This window comes from Cyprinus carpio, chromosome B21 (assembly GCF_018340385.1).
Source record: "Cyprinus carpio isolate SPL01 chromosome B21, ASM1834038v1, whole genome shotgun sequence".
Taxonomy (NCBI): domain Eukaryota; kingdom Metazoa; phylum Chordata; class Actinopteri; order Cypriniformes; family Cyprinidae; genus Cyprinus; species Cyprinus carpio.
The window spans coordinates 19424819-19442371 of NC_056617.1; the positions used below are offsets into that span (position 1 = coordinate 19424819).

The 17553-nt window shown below is 36.3% G+C and overlaps 1 protein-coding gene across 4 annotated transcripts in view; it reads right to left on the bottom strand.

Annotated features, from left to right (window-relative positions):
• The window catches only part of LOC109088379 (SH3 and PX domain-containing protein 2B-like), a 33803-nt gene extending 16330 nt beyond the window's left edge, over window positions 1–17473 (bottom strand). For 2 of the 4 annotated variants that reach the window (XM_042748447.1, XM_042748446.1), the window contains exons 1-4: window positions 17176–17473; window positions 11482–11562; window positions 1821–1896; window positions 390–466 (exon numbers count right to left, since the gene is read on the bottom strand). In XM_042748447.1, the coding sequence (XP_042604381.1) occupies window positions 390–466; window positions 1821–1896; window positions 11482–11562; window positions 17176–17247 (306 nt within the window). In that variant the 5' untranslated portion in view covers window positions 17248–17473. The remainder of the gene's footprint in view (window positions 1–389; window positions 467–1820; window positions 1897–11481; window positions 11563–17175) is intronic. The other 2 variants (XM_042748449.1, XM_042748448.1) reach the window with 1 other exon arrangement.
• Window positions 17474–17553: the final 80 nt, after the last annotated feature.

A 17553-nucleotide genomic window follows, 5' to 3' on the forward strand; every position in this document is an offset into this window, starting at 1 on the left:
TCCGCCCACTGCTAGTTTATCCAATAGTATTTTTGCCAGTTGGTGGAAAACACAGCATACTGCAGCCATTGAAGTCACCAGTTACGAGATGTGAATATTTATGCTGTTTGAGGTCACTGATGTCAAATCTCACTGGAAAAGAGCAGCTTGGACATTCTGTTAAATTTCTCCTTTTGTGTTTAACTGAACAAAAACAGTCATAAGCGTCAGGGGTGACATGAGGAAAAGATGAACGGATGTTCATTAAGGGTGACTTCTACAGCATGGACTGGGCTGTGTTTTGAAATATTGTAAATAAAAATATTGAATAGTGTTCAGTTTACGGTGTAAAATTAATGCTAGCGACAGGTGAGATGCTTGTTGTGTGTACTGTTTGTTTTCTTACTCACCCTACAGTACTCGTTTATGGGTTTCAGTCGTTTCATGGCCACGTCTCTGATGTGGCTTCTTCTGAAGAGAATCTTTCCTGTTAGGAAATAAAGAGAAACATCGTCAGAAACACACCCTGCATTCACCAGCATCTTCATTCTCAAAATCTTCAGCACTCTTTGCAGGGTTTTGAAAGGCAATTTAGGGAAACTTTTGGGAATGTCCCTTCATGCTTTATAACCATTTTATCAGATGCTGGAAGACCACAAGCATGAAACTTGCCCAAACAAAACTGTGGCCCATAAAACAATACCAAGAAATGAACACAAATGAGCCGCTTAAGTTTTATGACTCATATCCTGCTGAAATAAAACCATATACTGTGGTCCATTTTAGCTGAAAGTAGTACAAATATAAGGTGAAACGTGGGAAAACAACAAGACTACCCCACCCAAGGCGCAGGGTCAGGGCACATTCAGAAAAATTAGGTTGAAAAACACCTTGGTGTGTGTGACGTAGTGCATAAGTGTAAATGTGTAGGGTTAATGCCCTGTATTTACATCATCCAAGTCATTTGAAAAATGCCATTACAATTATACACAATATCAACACCATTGCACATTATACTAAAATTCATGCAAAGGTTGATCAGATCAGATCTGAATTCTTTATTAGAACATCATGATTTTTTAAAGCAGATGAAACAATTAGATTAGTTTTTCCTTAAGATTTTAAAGGTATTAAAATAAATAGATCTTCTTTATTAAATTAAAATATACGTATCCGACCCCCAATCACAAATGAGACACACAAGTTGTCCTAACTGAAGAATCATCCTTCTGTATCTTGTTAAAGACCGCTGTCAGTATCTGTTTTTAATGGAGAAATGATACAATGCAATCACTTCTTTAACGAGTGTGTTTGCAAAGCTCACTAATGAATGCTGAGTGGTGTACATGATGCTCAGCTAATTACATGGGTTTCTGTGTAGATTGCAGACAAAGTGCTGTGTCAGTAAGTCCAGACTCTGGTTAAACGGTTGTAAAGTGCTGGGATGTAAGACAACATTCGGGTGCTTGTAGACTGTCTGATCCACAAGCAATCAAACCTTCCAGGCTGCTTAATTACAGCCAGGTGTGCAGTCTAAACGAATCAACGGTAACATTCTGGACTTGCTGTAAATGATGCCAAACTAATTCTGTATATACATGACAAAGTCAAACCTTGTGCTGGAGGTCTACAATATCTGGAGAAAGCTATCTGATAGCATTTTCAATCATCTAAATGCCAGTCGCTCAGTATGTGACTTGAAATCTTTACTCATGGTGCTTCATAGGCACTCGATTCTGCTGCTGGATTGCTTTGTGCCAAAAGAACTGAACTGAATTTCTGTTGACTATGAACTGACTTTAATATGTGAATAGAAAAGCGCATTCTGGGATGATGTTTACCTGGTAAAAAGGGAATGATTCTGCGTTTTGGATCCTTCTGTCCACCTTCCACAGGGAATTTATCCAGAAGCTCCATCTGGAGAACAATAATATTGAAAAAATTAACATCGGTGTGTAATGGCAACTCATTTTAGTTTTGCAGGGTAACATTTCTGAGTAGAACTGGATGTAGAGCAGAACTCGAATAATTGACTAGATAGTGAAAAAGCAAAACTAAATGAGATTTTGCAGTAAAGCACCAGCGGCTGCTTATTATAATGAATTCAACAAATGCTCATTCCCCCTCCTTCCTGATCTGTATGCGTGGCCTGTTCTACATAGACAGACTGACATAGTGGAACATTTTCCCTTGGTTTATACTCCGGTCCTGAGTGCCCCGTAACGTTCACTCGCAGCTATACGTTATTTTCATTTGCTGGCACCAATTAACATTTTCCTCCCATCTGTAGCGTTTTGGTTACAGCCAAGCCCTTATTTCAGTCCAAAAGCAGCTGTGGACCAATGAAATCACACCTGTGCCTTTCCAAAGTGTAGCGTTGAAGTAGATCATATGTGCATTTTACACATTCATGCACTGATGACTATAGCAGAGCTCGAATTCATCCGCTAAGTCACGTTTTCCAGCAAAGCAGTTCTATACAGTCAGGTCCGGAAGGATTTGGACACTGTCTTAGTTTTTGTGCTTTTGCCGTTATACACCACTACAGTGGATTTGAAATAAAACAATCAAGATGTGATTGAAGTGCAGACTTTTAGCTTTATTTTAAGAGGTTCCATAAAAATGACATTTACCATTTAGGAGTTACAGCCATTCTGAGCAAAGTGCCTGCATTTTCAGGGGCTCAATAGTATTTGGACAAAGTGACATAATTGTAAATATAAGCACAGTTTTAATACTTGGATGAAAATCTCTTGCAGTCAATGACTGCCTGTAGTCTGGAGCCCATGGACATCACCAAATTCTGAGCTTCCTCCCTGGAGATGCTTTGCCAGGTCTTCACTGCAGCCACCTTGAGTTGCTGCTTGTTTGTGGGTCTTTCTGCCTTCAGTCTTGTCTTCAGTAACTGAAAAGCATGGTGACTGACTTGGCCATTGAAGAATATTCCATTTCTTTGCCATCAAAAAGTCTAGAGTAGAGATCGACCGATATATCGATTTACCGATTAATTTACCGATGTGTAAGCATTTTACCATAATCAGATCGGTTTTGTGATATCGGTTTCACTGATAAATGCTGCCGTCTTGTGGGTGCTTTAAGAATTGTGTGCAGGATTGCCATTGCAGCCATTGAGGACTTGCTGTAAATGATATGGGGAGACGAGAAAACAACAACGGCATGCACAGGTAAAGCATACTTACTTGGCTTTGTAGTGGTGTATAAAGGCAAAAGCACAAAAACTCAGTCAGTGTCCGAATACTTCCTAACTAGAAGGAATACGTAGGTGTCATTTTCAACCCAAGCTCATTTCTGCAAAATTTTCAGAAAGTTTTGAAACTCCTTTGAACAGTAATTCTGTCATTCAAATAGATAAACGTGATTCTGGCAACATTTTATTATGTTGGTTCTAATACTTAACACAATGAAATCAGTGGCGTTAAAAGGTTAGTGTTCTATTGCATTTGAAAATGTTCCACCTACACTAAACTTGACCCTAAATCTAAACAATACTGTTTACAAAAGCAAATTTGAGATAAAGCAACCATGCCATTTCAGCTTGTTTTTACAATTCTTTGATCACTCTGCCACACAAGTTCAATGCTGTACCAGGTGCGCTATAGAGCACGTTTACTATATCAGAAAAGCCATAAATATGGAGCTGGTTATGTGATGCAAATATAAAAAAAAATATATTAGTTTACAAAACATATACTACAGTAAAAGCATTTTGGGGTCATGTTGTGAATCACACAAACATAAGTGTTTATTAATTGATAATTTGTAATCAAAATTACTCTGAAAAGGAAAAAAAGTTGTTAGCATTTTACAACCTCTAGTATTAATTTCAGCCAGAAATTGCAGTGAATTGTATGTATAGGTATGTTTTTGAAGTTTTGCAAAAATGGAGGTTTTTCTAATGAGCCTAGGTTGGTCATTTTAGGACATATAATTACGTTGTGTAATTATTTTGCTCATAATTGTAATGTCGTATTAATGAGGGGAACTGAAGTCATGTGTCTAATCTGTAAGTGCATTTAAATAAATGACATCTGTATTGTCTAATAAACAAATAAAAGCAACAGATATAATGAAAAAGCTCACTGGTTTTTAACATACACGTTTGCTGTAAACACCAAAGGAATGCACACATTTAAACGCTGAACCTTAATGGTGCCTTAGTTCTCACTCATGTCTGTTTCGAGACAATAATGAAGCAAAGGGATACGTCATTCTGCCAGACAAAGCTTTTACTGTTGTCAGCTCATTTATTAAGCTGAAGAACAATGTCTTCTACTGTGACTCAGCACCATCAGAATGACAGCACACAGATAAAACACTTAAATTTCCACACAATAAATGAGCTGCATGAGTCCATAACAAAGTCTTTTCTGAGATTTAATTTTTTTCACTCCATATAACAGTATCTACATTTTTCAAAAAAAAAAAAAAAAAAAAAAAAAAAAAAAACCTTAACAGCTTAATAATGCATGACTTCAAAGTCTAGCGTTCTCCAGTACAATGCATGTGGGCATTTGATAGACTACAGTGGACCTGCGAGCTACATAAATAGCCTCCATTGTAATGGCACTATTTTACATATTATAATTACAAAAACAGTATGCACACTACCAGTCAAAATTTGGACACACCTACTCATACTTCATTACAGTTTTCCACATTTTAGAATAACTACAAGGCCGTCAAAACAAATAGAAGTAGAGAACTGTGTAATGGTCAGCAGATTTAAATATATATAACAATATAATATAGCCAGTTACTTTGCCTATTTAAACTAAACTAGTTCTAGTTCAGCTGTTTGTAACAGTGTGTTAAATCCGTTTTTTTCTTTTTTTAATGGTTCAAATTCAAAAACTTAATGTTAAATGTTGATAAACTGTGAAAAATCTGTAGTAATATTTAAGAGGTTTTCTGATTACTCATAGAGCATTTTGATAAGAAGTGAAAATTTCCTCAAGATTGCCTGAAATTACTTGCCATGACTGTGTGATTTTCTTGTCTGTCTTGCTGTTCAAACTCTAGGTGAAATAGAATTGGGCTGGAAAAGGAAGGAAGAATTGATTTTTTTTTTTTTATGGTCAAATCCTCACTGAGATTTACACATCCTGTGAGATGTATCCTGATGAGAACAAAGGTAATTTCCTGCTCTGCCACCATTACTGCTGCTGCTTATCATCATATCATTCACTGACAACAATGACTGGGTCACAGACTGCCCAGACGACACAAACTGACCAAAAATAAAAATGTGTATTATGGAAAATGCTGGTAATTGTTTTGGTTACTGCTGACTTCAACTCTATGGAAAATATAAGACATTTCTCATAATATCTTGTTTTATGTTCCACAGAAGAAATAAAGTAATACAGTTTGGGAATGACATGAGGGTGAGTAAATGATGTCAACTTTCATTTTCGCGCTAACTATCTCTTTAAATGAATAATTTACCCAAAAATTCTATCATAATTTACTTACTTTCCCTGCCATAAAACAAAAAAAGGGAAGTTTAGCAGAATCTCCTGGTTAATTTTTTTTTTTTAATAAAATGAAAATGGTGATGAATTATTGATTTTTTTCACTGATACTCATTTAGTTTGGACTGCTAGACAAGCAATAATGAACAATACTGTCACTCTGGACTATGTGGTTGATTTGAGCTCTGTGGATCTATTGTGTCTTTAGTATTGTGTCCATTGTTATTTAGTTTGCTTGTTCTGTTTAGATGTTCAGTAACATGTATGCTTGAAAAGTGAGCAGTAACTCAGTTAATGCATCATCTACTTGGTGGCTCCTCAAGGAGAATAAAACAGCTTCTTCTAGAAGATTGATTTGTCTGGATTTTTCATCTCATGCGAGTGTACACCATTTTAATTACACTTTTCAAATAGGTCTGAAATGATTAGTCAACGTTATCAACAAGGTCGGAAAAAACGACAAATATTTTTGTTGTCGAATAGTCGTTTGATCTCATATGAGTTAATGTAAGGGCCTGCAATACCACAGTTTGACCAGTGTGGCACTGTAGCACAAGACTGTGATGCAATTGACCCTTCGCAGGGAGTTTGACTGACAGGTGATTTGACCAATCTTAATGCAGAATCTGCCATTTTTGTCCGACAAACAAATCACACAGGAGAGTAGATTAATGTCGATGGACTTGACGTTGAAAAATGGTGTGTATTGACCAGTGTTAATTTCATTGACGAATAATTTGTCAACGTTTTTTCACAGACGAAAACGAGACGATAACAAAACGAAACCTGGTTTTGAATGACAAAAACTATGACGGAAATCTATTGACATTTTCGTCAACAAATAAAAACGAGATGAAAATGTTAGGGAGGGACGATTTAGGAAGAGATTAATTTCATTCAGAACGAATCTGCTGCGTGGTTAGGAGACTAGATGCGCACATTTAAACCGTAACATAGCCTATTGATCTATCTGGTGGGTCATAAACTGGCATACATTTGCTGCACGTCTCATAAAACGTTAAAAAAATTCAAAATCTGGGAGTAAGAGAAGAGCAGACATCTGGATAAATGTGACGACTCAAAAGAGAACTCAATTTGGTCTGGTTGTTTGGTTTTGCTTTGGTTTCTCATGAATGGAGAAGTACATTTACATTTAAATTTATTCATTTAGCAGACGCTTTTATCCAAAGCGACTTACAATTGGGGAATACATCAAGCGATTCATCTGAAAGAGGCAAATAGACACAGGAAGTGCTCATCATACCAAGTTTCAAGCATTGTTCAAATAAGTACAAGCTAGAACGAGAAAGGGAAAAGAAAAGGGAAAAAGTTTATATATGATGAAGTCAGATAGTGATGAAAGAGGTGAGTTTTATGGAAGCAGATTAGTCTCAAATATAATTCACGCAAAAAATACGATTCACACATGCGTAGACAATTTCACATGCATGAAACCTAATTCACGTGGGAAGAGAGCTCTGCCAGGAAAGTCTCAAAAACACACACACACAAATCCGAGTGGATTCGTAGTAAATGACGATTTGTACATTCAGACACTCGTACATTTAAAACATTCAAAGGTTTTTGTGCACAGTTGTATGTCTACGAATTGTGTTTTGCATTTGTGAAATGTATTTTATGAATATATAATTTTTTTTTTGCGCATGTGAATTGCTTTTTGTGGACATATTTTTTTTTTCACGCACGTGAATTTTTTTTGTGTGTACGTGAATTAGGTTTCATGCATGTGAAATTGTCTACGCATGTGTGAATCGTGTTTTTTGCGTGAATTATATTTGAGACTAATCTGCTTCCATAGAGTTTTGAGTCACTTGAAAAATGTCAGGGAATCAGTATTGGGAAGATCATTCCACCAGCCAGGAACAGTAAATGAAAATGTTCTGGAAAGTGATTTTGTGCCTCTTTGTGATGGTACCATGAGGCGTCGCTCACTAGTGGATCTCAGACTTCTGAAATACACACAAAATGATGTTGAATTGTCAGTTTTGATGAGTATTCACGTAAACACACTCGGTTACATCTTAAGTGAACGTAAACAGTTGGGAGAATAACGGATGTGCATCAGTGCTTTGCATCCGTGCATTCGGTTTTAAACTGCCCCTATTATGGGGTATGAAAGGTTCATATTTTGGTTTTTGGAGTCCCACTTTCATTGTCTTAAAATATGCATTTATTTATTTTTACCTTATTTGCTCAACGACTCCTGAGCGATTCACTAAACAATTCATTTTTCCAAACCCCTTCTTTGCGTGACGCTAATCTGCTGTGATTAGTCTGATTGGTCGATTTCATTTCCATCTCATCATGCCTGTAATGCCTGATAAAGCAGCATTTGAGTGCAGTGCTGCTTTGTGTACAGCATTACCAGAAAACCGCTCTTTTTACCACTCCAAAAGTGGCACCTAGTGGCAAAGAATGAATTTGCATTTTCATTCAGACCAACGTTTCCCAGGTCTGCATGCGCAACAAGTGGCCTTGCAATATGCTAATGTTTCATGTTGACGTCAACATGAAATGACTTGGGATTCGTTTAAAAATGACCCGTTTCAATGATTAGTGTAAATGAAAGGGAGTCTTTCACCATTTATGAAGAGATTCTCCAATCTCTGAGCCCCCCAGAACTATGAAACAGCGTAACCACATTCAGACGGCTGTGCCATAAGATCTGCTTTACTACTGAAGCGCATTAGTGCTTGTGTTATTTACCCTCTGCATGTCCTGCCTCACTGCTGCTATAGTATGTGCTGCATCAGCACTAGAGCTCCTCAACCACAAAGGGAAAAAAATGGAGGGAAAGTTGAGGAAGAAGCCATTAAAGCAGTCACATGTGTCATAGGAGAGAGACCTCAGAAACGAAAAATATGAGTCAATGCATGGCCATCAGTGAGAATGATTCATTCACATTCAAACACCAAAGATTTGAAATTCATTATTATATTACATCAGTTGCAATGTGTATCAAAATGATAACAAAATGACTGTATTTCACCAACTTAGCCACACCAAAAGATTCCTTTTGAATCAAGTAACAGGTTCTTTATATGAATTGTCATGGTAAACAAGTGAGCGGTGGAGGTTTTTGCTTGGCTAATACATGGTTGTAGTCATTCAAAATAAATATTCTGAATATTCCAGGTTCAGTACATATTAAGCTCTATATGCAGTATTTTAGTATAATTTTAATACTGACAAAAATCAATTTGGGTCCCTTATTTATTACATTTACATATACATTTATGCATTTAGCAGATGCTTTTATCCAAAGTGACTTACAGTGCATTCAGGCAATACATAAAAAATGTAATTTTATACATATACATTTTTTTTAACCAGTATATATGTTCCCTTGGAATTCAAAACACAACCCTCTGCTAACCCAACGCAATACCACAAAACCAAACAAAAAAGAAGAAGAAGAAAAAAGAAAAAAAAAAACCTTGTTAAAGTGAGGCACTTACAATTAATTGAGACCAATTTCTGGAGGATTTAGAATCAGATTAGTGCAGCTTAGCATTTTATTAAAGCACTTCATAATTCTTCTGTTAAAATATTTGTTAAAATCAGGTTTAAAAAAATTCGTAATTTACAGTCATCTTGTGGTCAGTGCATTGCATTTTCATGGCAAGGTATTTTATTTTTTATTTTTTTGTTAACGTTTTGTAAATCATGTTAACGTGCATATTGTCTTGTTGCTAGGACAATGTATATATAATGTATGTGTATGTATGTATATATATATATATATAATAACAAACAAGGTAAATGTTGTTTTAATTAATACTGATGCACACCTCTTGTGCTAAATATATTATGATATTATATAAAAACAAATTATATATAATGTTTTTTTTTTTTTTAAAGTATATTAAATTATATACAATATATAAACATTTTTCTTAAAAATCCATTATAGAAAACATTTATAGACCTATGAGTTCACTATTTGAAGAGGTTGTATTTTTCCATATGGTTCACATTTCTGTGGAACTGACCAGCAGAGAAAATCTCCCGTAACATTTTCAGGAAGCTGTGGCAGAGCTCACCGGGGGGATTTCTGACCATTTGTACAAATTTGGTGAATAGCTTGAGTTGTGCTGAGTGCTTCTAATAATAGTGGGTTTCCGTTATAAACTGTCTGCAAGGTTTTGGCAGCTACAGAGAGGAAGATTCAGCACAACTGAACACCGTCGTCACAGGAAGTTCAGATAAATTTGGACAAGCCTTGAAGTTGAATGCTTTGAACTGTGTGTCATTTATTCCAAGTGTTGAACTGGTGATCTCAACTCTCAACTCAGTAATTAATATTGATAATCACTGTCAAGAGATTAAACATGCAAACTCAATAATGATTAACCACAATTTATAAATCATTATTTGTCAATTACATTTCAACACATTCCTCTTTTTTGTATAATCACTTGCACTAAATTAATTAAAGCTTCACATTAACGGTTCATGCACAGAATTCAGAAAAGTGGTTGATTTATTTCTGACAAGCTGTGTTCAACTAAAAGATTTAATTCGATCCATTGCAAAGTTACATTTATGAAGGCCAGATTGTGAAGTCTGATTGCAATGAACTGCTTTAAAGCTAAAGAAATGAAATGTAGCTAAAACAGAAGTCTGTTCCATTCTGATGGATTGTTTTTTATGTACGTCATTTGATAAAACTTGTATACAAAACATAAAATTAGGAATGACCAGTGTGCTCATGTGTAGTAAGTGTTGGCAGAAAAGCAGAAAATCTGAGTTTTGAGTTTTGTTTTGCAAGTGTTATTTCAAGGACATTGTGATTCTGGATGGGATGTCGTTGCGCAACTCATGAAATTTCTCTGATCAAAACAGGAAAAGTCCCAATCATCAGTGACTATGAAGACAAAACATCCAATCAGATTTTGTCAAGAAACATCAGACTCAGCTATCTGGAAGTTTTATTATTATTCAATATTATTGTGTTTTATACATTTTTCTTAATATGTCAAAGCAAACAGACCAGAGAATTTAATATTGCCTATCCAAGGCATTTCTTTGTGACTGGTGTTTCTCAACTGCTGGGTCCTGAGCCAAAAGTGGATCACAAGACCGTTTTGAGAGTGCAGTCAAAGAAACAACAACAAATTGCTCTGCTGTGAGGCTTTTATTTTGAAAAGCCTTGCATCAGAAGATGAGATTTCTGTCAAATGCGGTTTAAAACACTAATTCAGTATCTTCCATTTCAGTATCAGATGAGATGTTATGAGTCAGGCTATTTGTCAGTGTCATTATTGTAGCGTTATCTTTGTAACTAGTCATGTTAACAACATGCTAGTAGCATGCTAGTCATGCTAGCAACATGTTAATTACTTGCTCATCATGCCAGCAATATGCTAGTAATAGGCTAATCATCTTAAAAACATGCTAATCATGCTAGAAACAAGTTATTAAGATATATCTAATCTATCTAAATTTTCAAACTTCAGGCTTTTACAACTGCTTTAAACTTTGAAGCTAGGCTTTATCTAAAATTTGTCTTGACAAACTTTTTTATCTTGTTATATAATTATATAGTTATTAAAATTAAAATTTAGGAATTAGGTCAAAGTTCTAAAAACAAATGTTGGGTTGTGGCTTAAAAATGTGGGTCCAATGGCCAAACCTGTTGAGATCCACTGTTCTATCTAGTGCACTGGTCTGGTCAGATATCTTAAGTACGTTTCTAATGAGCCATCAGTATGATGACTTTTCCTGTCACAGCACTGAAACAGCTCGTCTAAACCTGCCACATGCACTTCAGCATTTCTGTGGCCGTCGCTGAAATCCATGTTGATCTCTCCAACTGCTAAGCTTTCCAGTTCTGCACATGGCATCACACTCAGGGTTGGCATTACTTCAAGGTTTCATTGGAAAAGAACAGCCGTGCTGCAGTTCTCCTTCCAGCCTAAAGGATGCTAATATTTGGATTCACATGTTTATCATCGCAATATTATACTGCAATTAGTACAAAACTCACCTGAAGGTCGAAGAATTTACTGTAGCGCCTGAAAATGATCTCAGTGCTGCCATCAGACCAAGCCACTTTGATAATGTAAACCTAGAGTAAAAAAAGGAAGAAAAAGTGAGCGTTAACCCAGATTTACAATTATTACACACACAACTCATTTAATTAAGATAACTACATCAGTTATTGACCCTCATCATTCCAAACCAGTACTCTGCGCTCTTTTCCATGGAACTTCAATGAATGAAAACTGCAGCTTCCAAGCTTTAAAAACAATGCAGAAGCACCTTGTCCTAAATGTGTCTCTAATGAGCTGTGCATCTCTACCTCTCACCTGAACCCATATTGTAGCTTTGACTGCATATTTACAGTCCAAAGAAATTACTTTCTTTTTATACAGCTGGTTCAGTTTACACAAAAAAAAAAAAAACAAAAAAAAAAAAAAAAATTATGTTTATAATAAGTTTCAGGTTAATGCAAATGCAATATTCAACTTTTGCAGTACTATTTGGGGAGGGAGGGAGGGAGGGGGTACAAATTGCAGTTAAAAAAAAGAAAAGAAAAGAACAAAAAAAAAAAAGAACAAAAAACAAAAAGACAATAAAAAAAAAAATCCTGTTTTGCTGTGCTAGTTTGTAGGGCTGCACAATTTGGCCAAAATATTGTCATTATGTATCAATATTAATATATTATATATCATTTAACATAATATTAATATCAATAATATGACTAATAATAATAATAATAATAATAATAATAAATGAGTATTATTTTTATTACTACTAGTAGTAAAATATAAAAAAATACTAAATAAAAACAAAATTAGATATATTACTATTGTAATATTTGACCATTAAATTGAGAAAAATTATATTTATAAGCATCAAACTGTCATTTTGACAAAAAAAAAAAAAAACTGCAGGTAGCCTAAAGCTTCTCTTGTTGATAAAAACTTATTTCAGTTATGGGAAGATAACTGGCGCATGTTGTATTCCCACATTCATGCTATAATTACCCAAACTGAGAACAACAAAACTAGTTTTACTCTGAACCGAGCCGCTCATGTGTAACAACACTCTGAAACGCTGCACTTATGTTTATTTGATCAGAATTTCAGACATATTGCAACTTTGGTTTTATTTCAATGATTCAATTTTTATTTTCACCCTAAATATGAGTTTACACAACAGTCATGCTTGCCTTAACTCAGCTCCACATTCAACAGCTCTAACTAACAGGCAGGACTGAGAGTTCTTGTGTATCTGTCCTTAAACAGTTCAAATGTTGGCCATTCTGACATTAGGCTGCTTACAAGCAGTCTGCCTTTTCCTCCTCCATCTGTAGTTGATAGTCGAAAGGCCCTGTCTTCAGCAATCACCTGCTTGTTTGAGCAATACAGCAATACTTTATGTTCTCTAAGAATGTAATGTTGATTTCCCACACATCTCAAATCAAGGGTCCTGTATTGATCAGTATGACTCAACCCAGTGTTTTATAGAGCGTGTGCCGCAGGCTATTAGTGATCTTTATAGTACTTATCACAATGTATTCTGCCAGAGAAACACTAGTTCAGGATTTTCCCAGGATAATGATGTTTACAATGACTCTCTGACAAACTGGTTCATAAAGGGACAATAATGCACACGAGCAGCTTTTGTGTTCATGTGGCGTTGTGTTCTGAATCACGTACATTTGTGGCTTTATTATTTAGAGCTTACTGATGCATACTGACTGGAAATGCAGTAAGAAAATACAGAAGCAGAATTAAGACTAAAATAAGCTCATGATGTGGACGTCATACCAGCTTCTGTTCCTGGAGCTCAACATGCCACATACAAATCAAAGTCATGGGTTAGATTCCCAGGAACACACATACAGTCGTGGCCAAAAGTTTTGAGAATTACATAAATATTAGTTTTCAAAAAGTTTGCTGGCTAAACTACTTTTAGATCTTTGTTTCAGTTGTTTTTGTGATGTACTGAAATATAATTACAAGCACTTCATACGTTTCAAAGGCTTTTATCGACAATTACATGACATTTATGCAAAGAGTCAGTATTTGCAGTGTTGGCCCTTCTTTTTCAGGACCTCTGCAATTCGACTGGGCATGCTCTCAATCAACTTCTGGGCCAAATCCTGACTGATAGCAACCCATTCTTTCATAATAACTTCTTGGAGTTTGTCAGAATTAGTGGGTTTTTGTTTGTCCACCCGCCTCTTGAGGATTGACCACAAGTTCTCAATGGGATTAAGATCTGGGGAGTTTCCAGGCCATGGACCCAAAATTTCAACATTCTGGTCCCCCCAGTCACTTAGTTATCACTTTTGCCTTATGGGACGGGTGCTCCATCGTGCTGGAAAATGCATTGTTCTTCACCAAACTGTTGTTGGATTGTTGGAAGAAGTTGCTGTTGGAGGGTGTTTTGGTACCATTCTTTATTCATGGCTGTGTTTTTGGGCAGAATTGTGAGTGAGCCCACTCCCTTGGATGAGAAGCAACCCCACACATGAATGGTGTCAGGATGCTTTTTACTGTTGGCATGACACAGGACTGATGGTAGCGCTCACCTTTTCTTCTCTGGACAAGCCTTTTTCCAGATGCCCCAAACAATCGGAAAGGGGCTTCATCGGAGAATATGACTTTGCCCAGTCCTCAGCAGTCCATTCACTATACTTTCTGCAGAAGATCAATCTGTCCCTGATGTTTTTTTTGGAGAGAAGTGGCTTCTTTGCTGCCCTTCTTGACACCAGGCCATCTTATAAAAGTCTTCGCCTCACTGTGCGTGCAGATGCGCTCACACCTGCCTGCTGCCATTCCTGAGCAAGCTCTGCACTGGTGGCACTACGATCCCGCAGCTGAATCCTCTTTAGGAGATGATCCTGGAGCTTGCTGGACTTTCTTGGACGTCCTGAAGCCTTCTTTACAAGAATTGAACCTCTTTCCTTGAAGTTCTTGATGAACCTATAAATTGTTGATTTAGGTGCAATCTTAGTAGCCACAATATCCTTGCCTGTGAAGCCATTTTTTTATGCAACGCAATGATGGCTGCACGCGTTTCTTTGCAGGTCACCATGGTTAACAATGGAAGAACAATGATTTCAAGCATCCCCCTCCTTTTAACATGTCAAGTCTGCCATTCTAACCCAATCAGCCTGACATAATGATCTCCAGCCTTGTGCTCGTCAACATTCTCACCTGAGTTAACAAGATGATTACTGAAATGATCTCAGCAGGTCCTTTAATGACAGCAATGAAATGCAGTGGAAAGGTTTTTTTTGGGATTAAGTTAATTTTCATGGCAAAGAAGGACTATGCAATTCATCTGATCAGTCTTCATAACATTCTGGAGTATATGCAAATTGCTATTATAAAAACTTAAGCAGCAACTTTTCCAATTTCCAATATTTATGTAACTCTCAAAACTTTTGGCCACGACTGTACTGGCAAAATGCATAGTTTGAATGCACTGCAATTCACTGTGGATAAAAATGACAGTCAGATGCATTCACGCCGGTGTGATTTTCAGGGGGATTTTCCAGCCTTACTTCTGCTCAGATGGCATGCATTTCCCATTTCTGACAGTAGATGCTGATGTCAGTTTTCCAACCGATATACTAAAGCATGCATTACAGATTCTTCCAAGTGGAATAATATTATTTTATCATTTTAGGTCTAACGATTATAAAGCATGAGATGAGATTATCTATAGTTGGAGAAATACTGTCACTCAATCACTCTTTCTTGAGATCAAAACAGATTTACATTTTAGCCTTTATTATAGGTTTCATTTTCAGCATTACAAGCAACCCAGTGAAACTTGCACAACACTACGAATAAGATACTACCAACTGATCGGGAAAGAAGGGGTTCAAAATGTTTGAAATGGTTTTAAATATGTTCAAAATGCTTAAAAACTCATGGGGCCTGTAATTTATATCAATAAATTTATAGTCAATAAGTTAAAAAAGTATTTCAGTTAATTCAGTTGTTTTCTGCATTTTTATGTACATTATAATTTATATGTACATTAAAATTTCAGTGATGACATTCTTATTCAAAGTGATTGTGTGTGTGTGTGTGTGTGTGTGTGTGTGTGTGTGTGTGTGTGTGTGTGTGTGTGTGTGTTTTATTTTATGAATCACCCCCTGCATACATCCAAACAGTTTCTGCAATCAAGCACTGTTCATCAAAAAGGAATCCAAAATTGCACCATTGTGTTTTAAACACTGTCACTTCTGCTTAAGACCAGATTAAATAAATAAATGGTATTTAAAATTAATTAAATAAATAACAAATACATTTAGAAATAAATAAATACACTTAAATATAACTTGAATGCCAATTAAGCAGATTTCCCTCTAAAAGTTTCTAATATCATATCTATATGATATCTATATGATATTCTTTTAGTTATTTTTTATTTTTATTTTTAATATTCACAATATAAGATTTTAGTTAGACACTCATTACTGTAAAAGTCACAGAGTACTGCTGTAATATAGAACATATTTTAATGATTTTAACATCAATTAAATTAAATACAACCAATAAAACCATCTTGTTTACTTATTTATTTTCATAAATCTTTTGATTTGGGAGTGAAATATGACTGGGGCATATATTCGACAGGTTTAGTGAAAATCAGCCCTGTATCAAAGAAAATACAGAAAATAAAAAGGTCTAAATATTGAGCACAAATCAAACTGACAAGCTAGAGCTGTAGTGGCTTACTGAGTTCAGAAGATTTCAAATGATGTCTGTTTTGTGTCAAGCGAGTTGCTGCTCCAGTTAAAAGTGTTAAAACACAAAAAGTACAATTACAGGTGATCACATCAGCTGAAACAAGCTGTTAATCAACCATCAGTATCAGCAGTGCATCGCTGCATCTCAAATGATAATTCTCTTTAAATTCCTCTTTAATGCTCATAATGAACAAGTTTCTACAAAGCATAAGCACGCCCATGAAGAGAACTAAAAAGCACGTCTAGAAAACCTTCTAAAGTTTCAAACAACTCTTATTATTCTGATTTGCTAAAGATTAAATAAAATACACAAAACTGTGAATTTGTCGGGCTGAAACAAACAAAGCAATTTAATAAGAGATCCCAGACCGGTCGAGAATAACTCAGAGAGCAGAGAGTGGGGTTCCGGGTGCTGAAGGGTGTTTTAACTTTAAGGGTGTGGTGAACAGGACAAAAGGCCTGGAGAAACACGGAGGAGTCTCAGCGGCTCAACAAAGTCCTCAAAATAAGTTTGTACAGCAGTTAGTAAACACTCTCCCACTCTCAGAACTGACAAAATACACACTTCTGATATACACACATATAAACACATATGCTTGTGTGTGTGTGTATAAGATACTAATGGACTGAACTGTCTTTGTTACATTGGTGCAGATGTGAAAACACCTGGATCGACTCTGATACTTCAGTACAGATGATTTAGTTCTAACCCACTGCTGTCTGCAGGCTTTACCTGACACTTTAGGTGTTTAATACTCTACTACAGTTGAACAGAAATACTTGTGAAATAGCAACTCTTTTGGCGTGTCGTGCTGATGTGTAACTCGATCCTCCTGACCACATCTCCAGCCTTTGTTCACACACACCAGCCAAACAATCTCAGAAATACACCACTCAACCCTTCCTTTAGGAGGAAGAACGTCAGGAAAAGTTCATTAAAGATCTTTACAGAGGTCAACTTACATAGTGTTTGTTGGGGTTTCTTCTCTTCTGCACGTCTTGAACAGTTACTTCTTGTACAGTCCGCCGCGGCATGTTGCAATGATCTCAGACTAAAAACAGATACAGTGTAGCGTTCAGTCCCGCGGGAGAATATCTGATCAAGTTTCAGCATCGACTTCTGGTCATTCGCTGGTTTGTCTCTCTCTATTTCTGCGGGTTTATGGTCCACGTCGGATTTCCTGCAGTCTGGACCGAGAGAACTCCCAGCCTATCCCAGCTCACCGACTCTAATTTAATTAAAGCCCAACGCATTCGCAGATCGTACTATGGGAACGCGTGACTCATGAATATTAAATACGCACCGCGACGTTCGCCGAATAACCGTAGCTGATTGGCTCG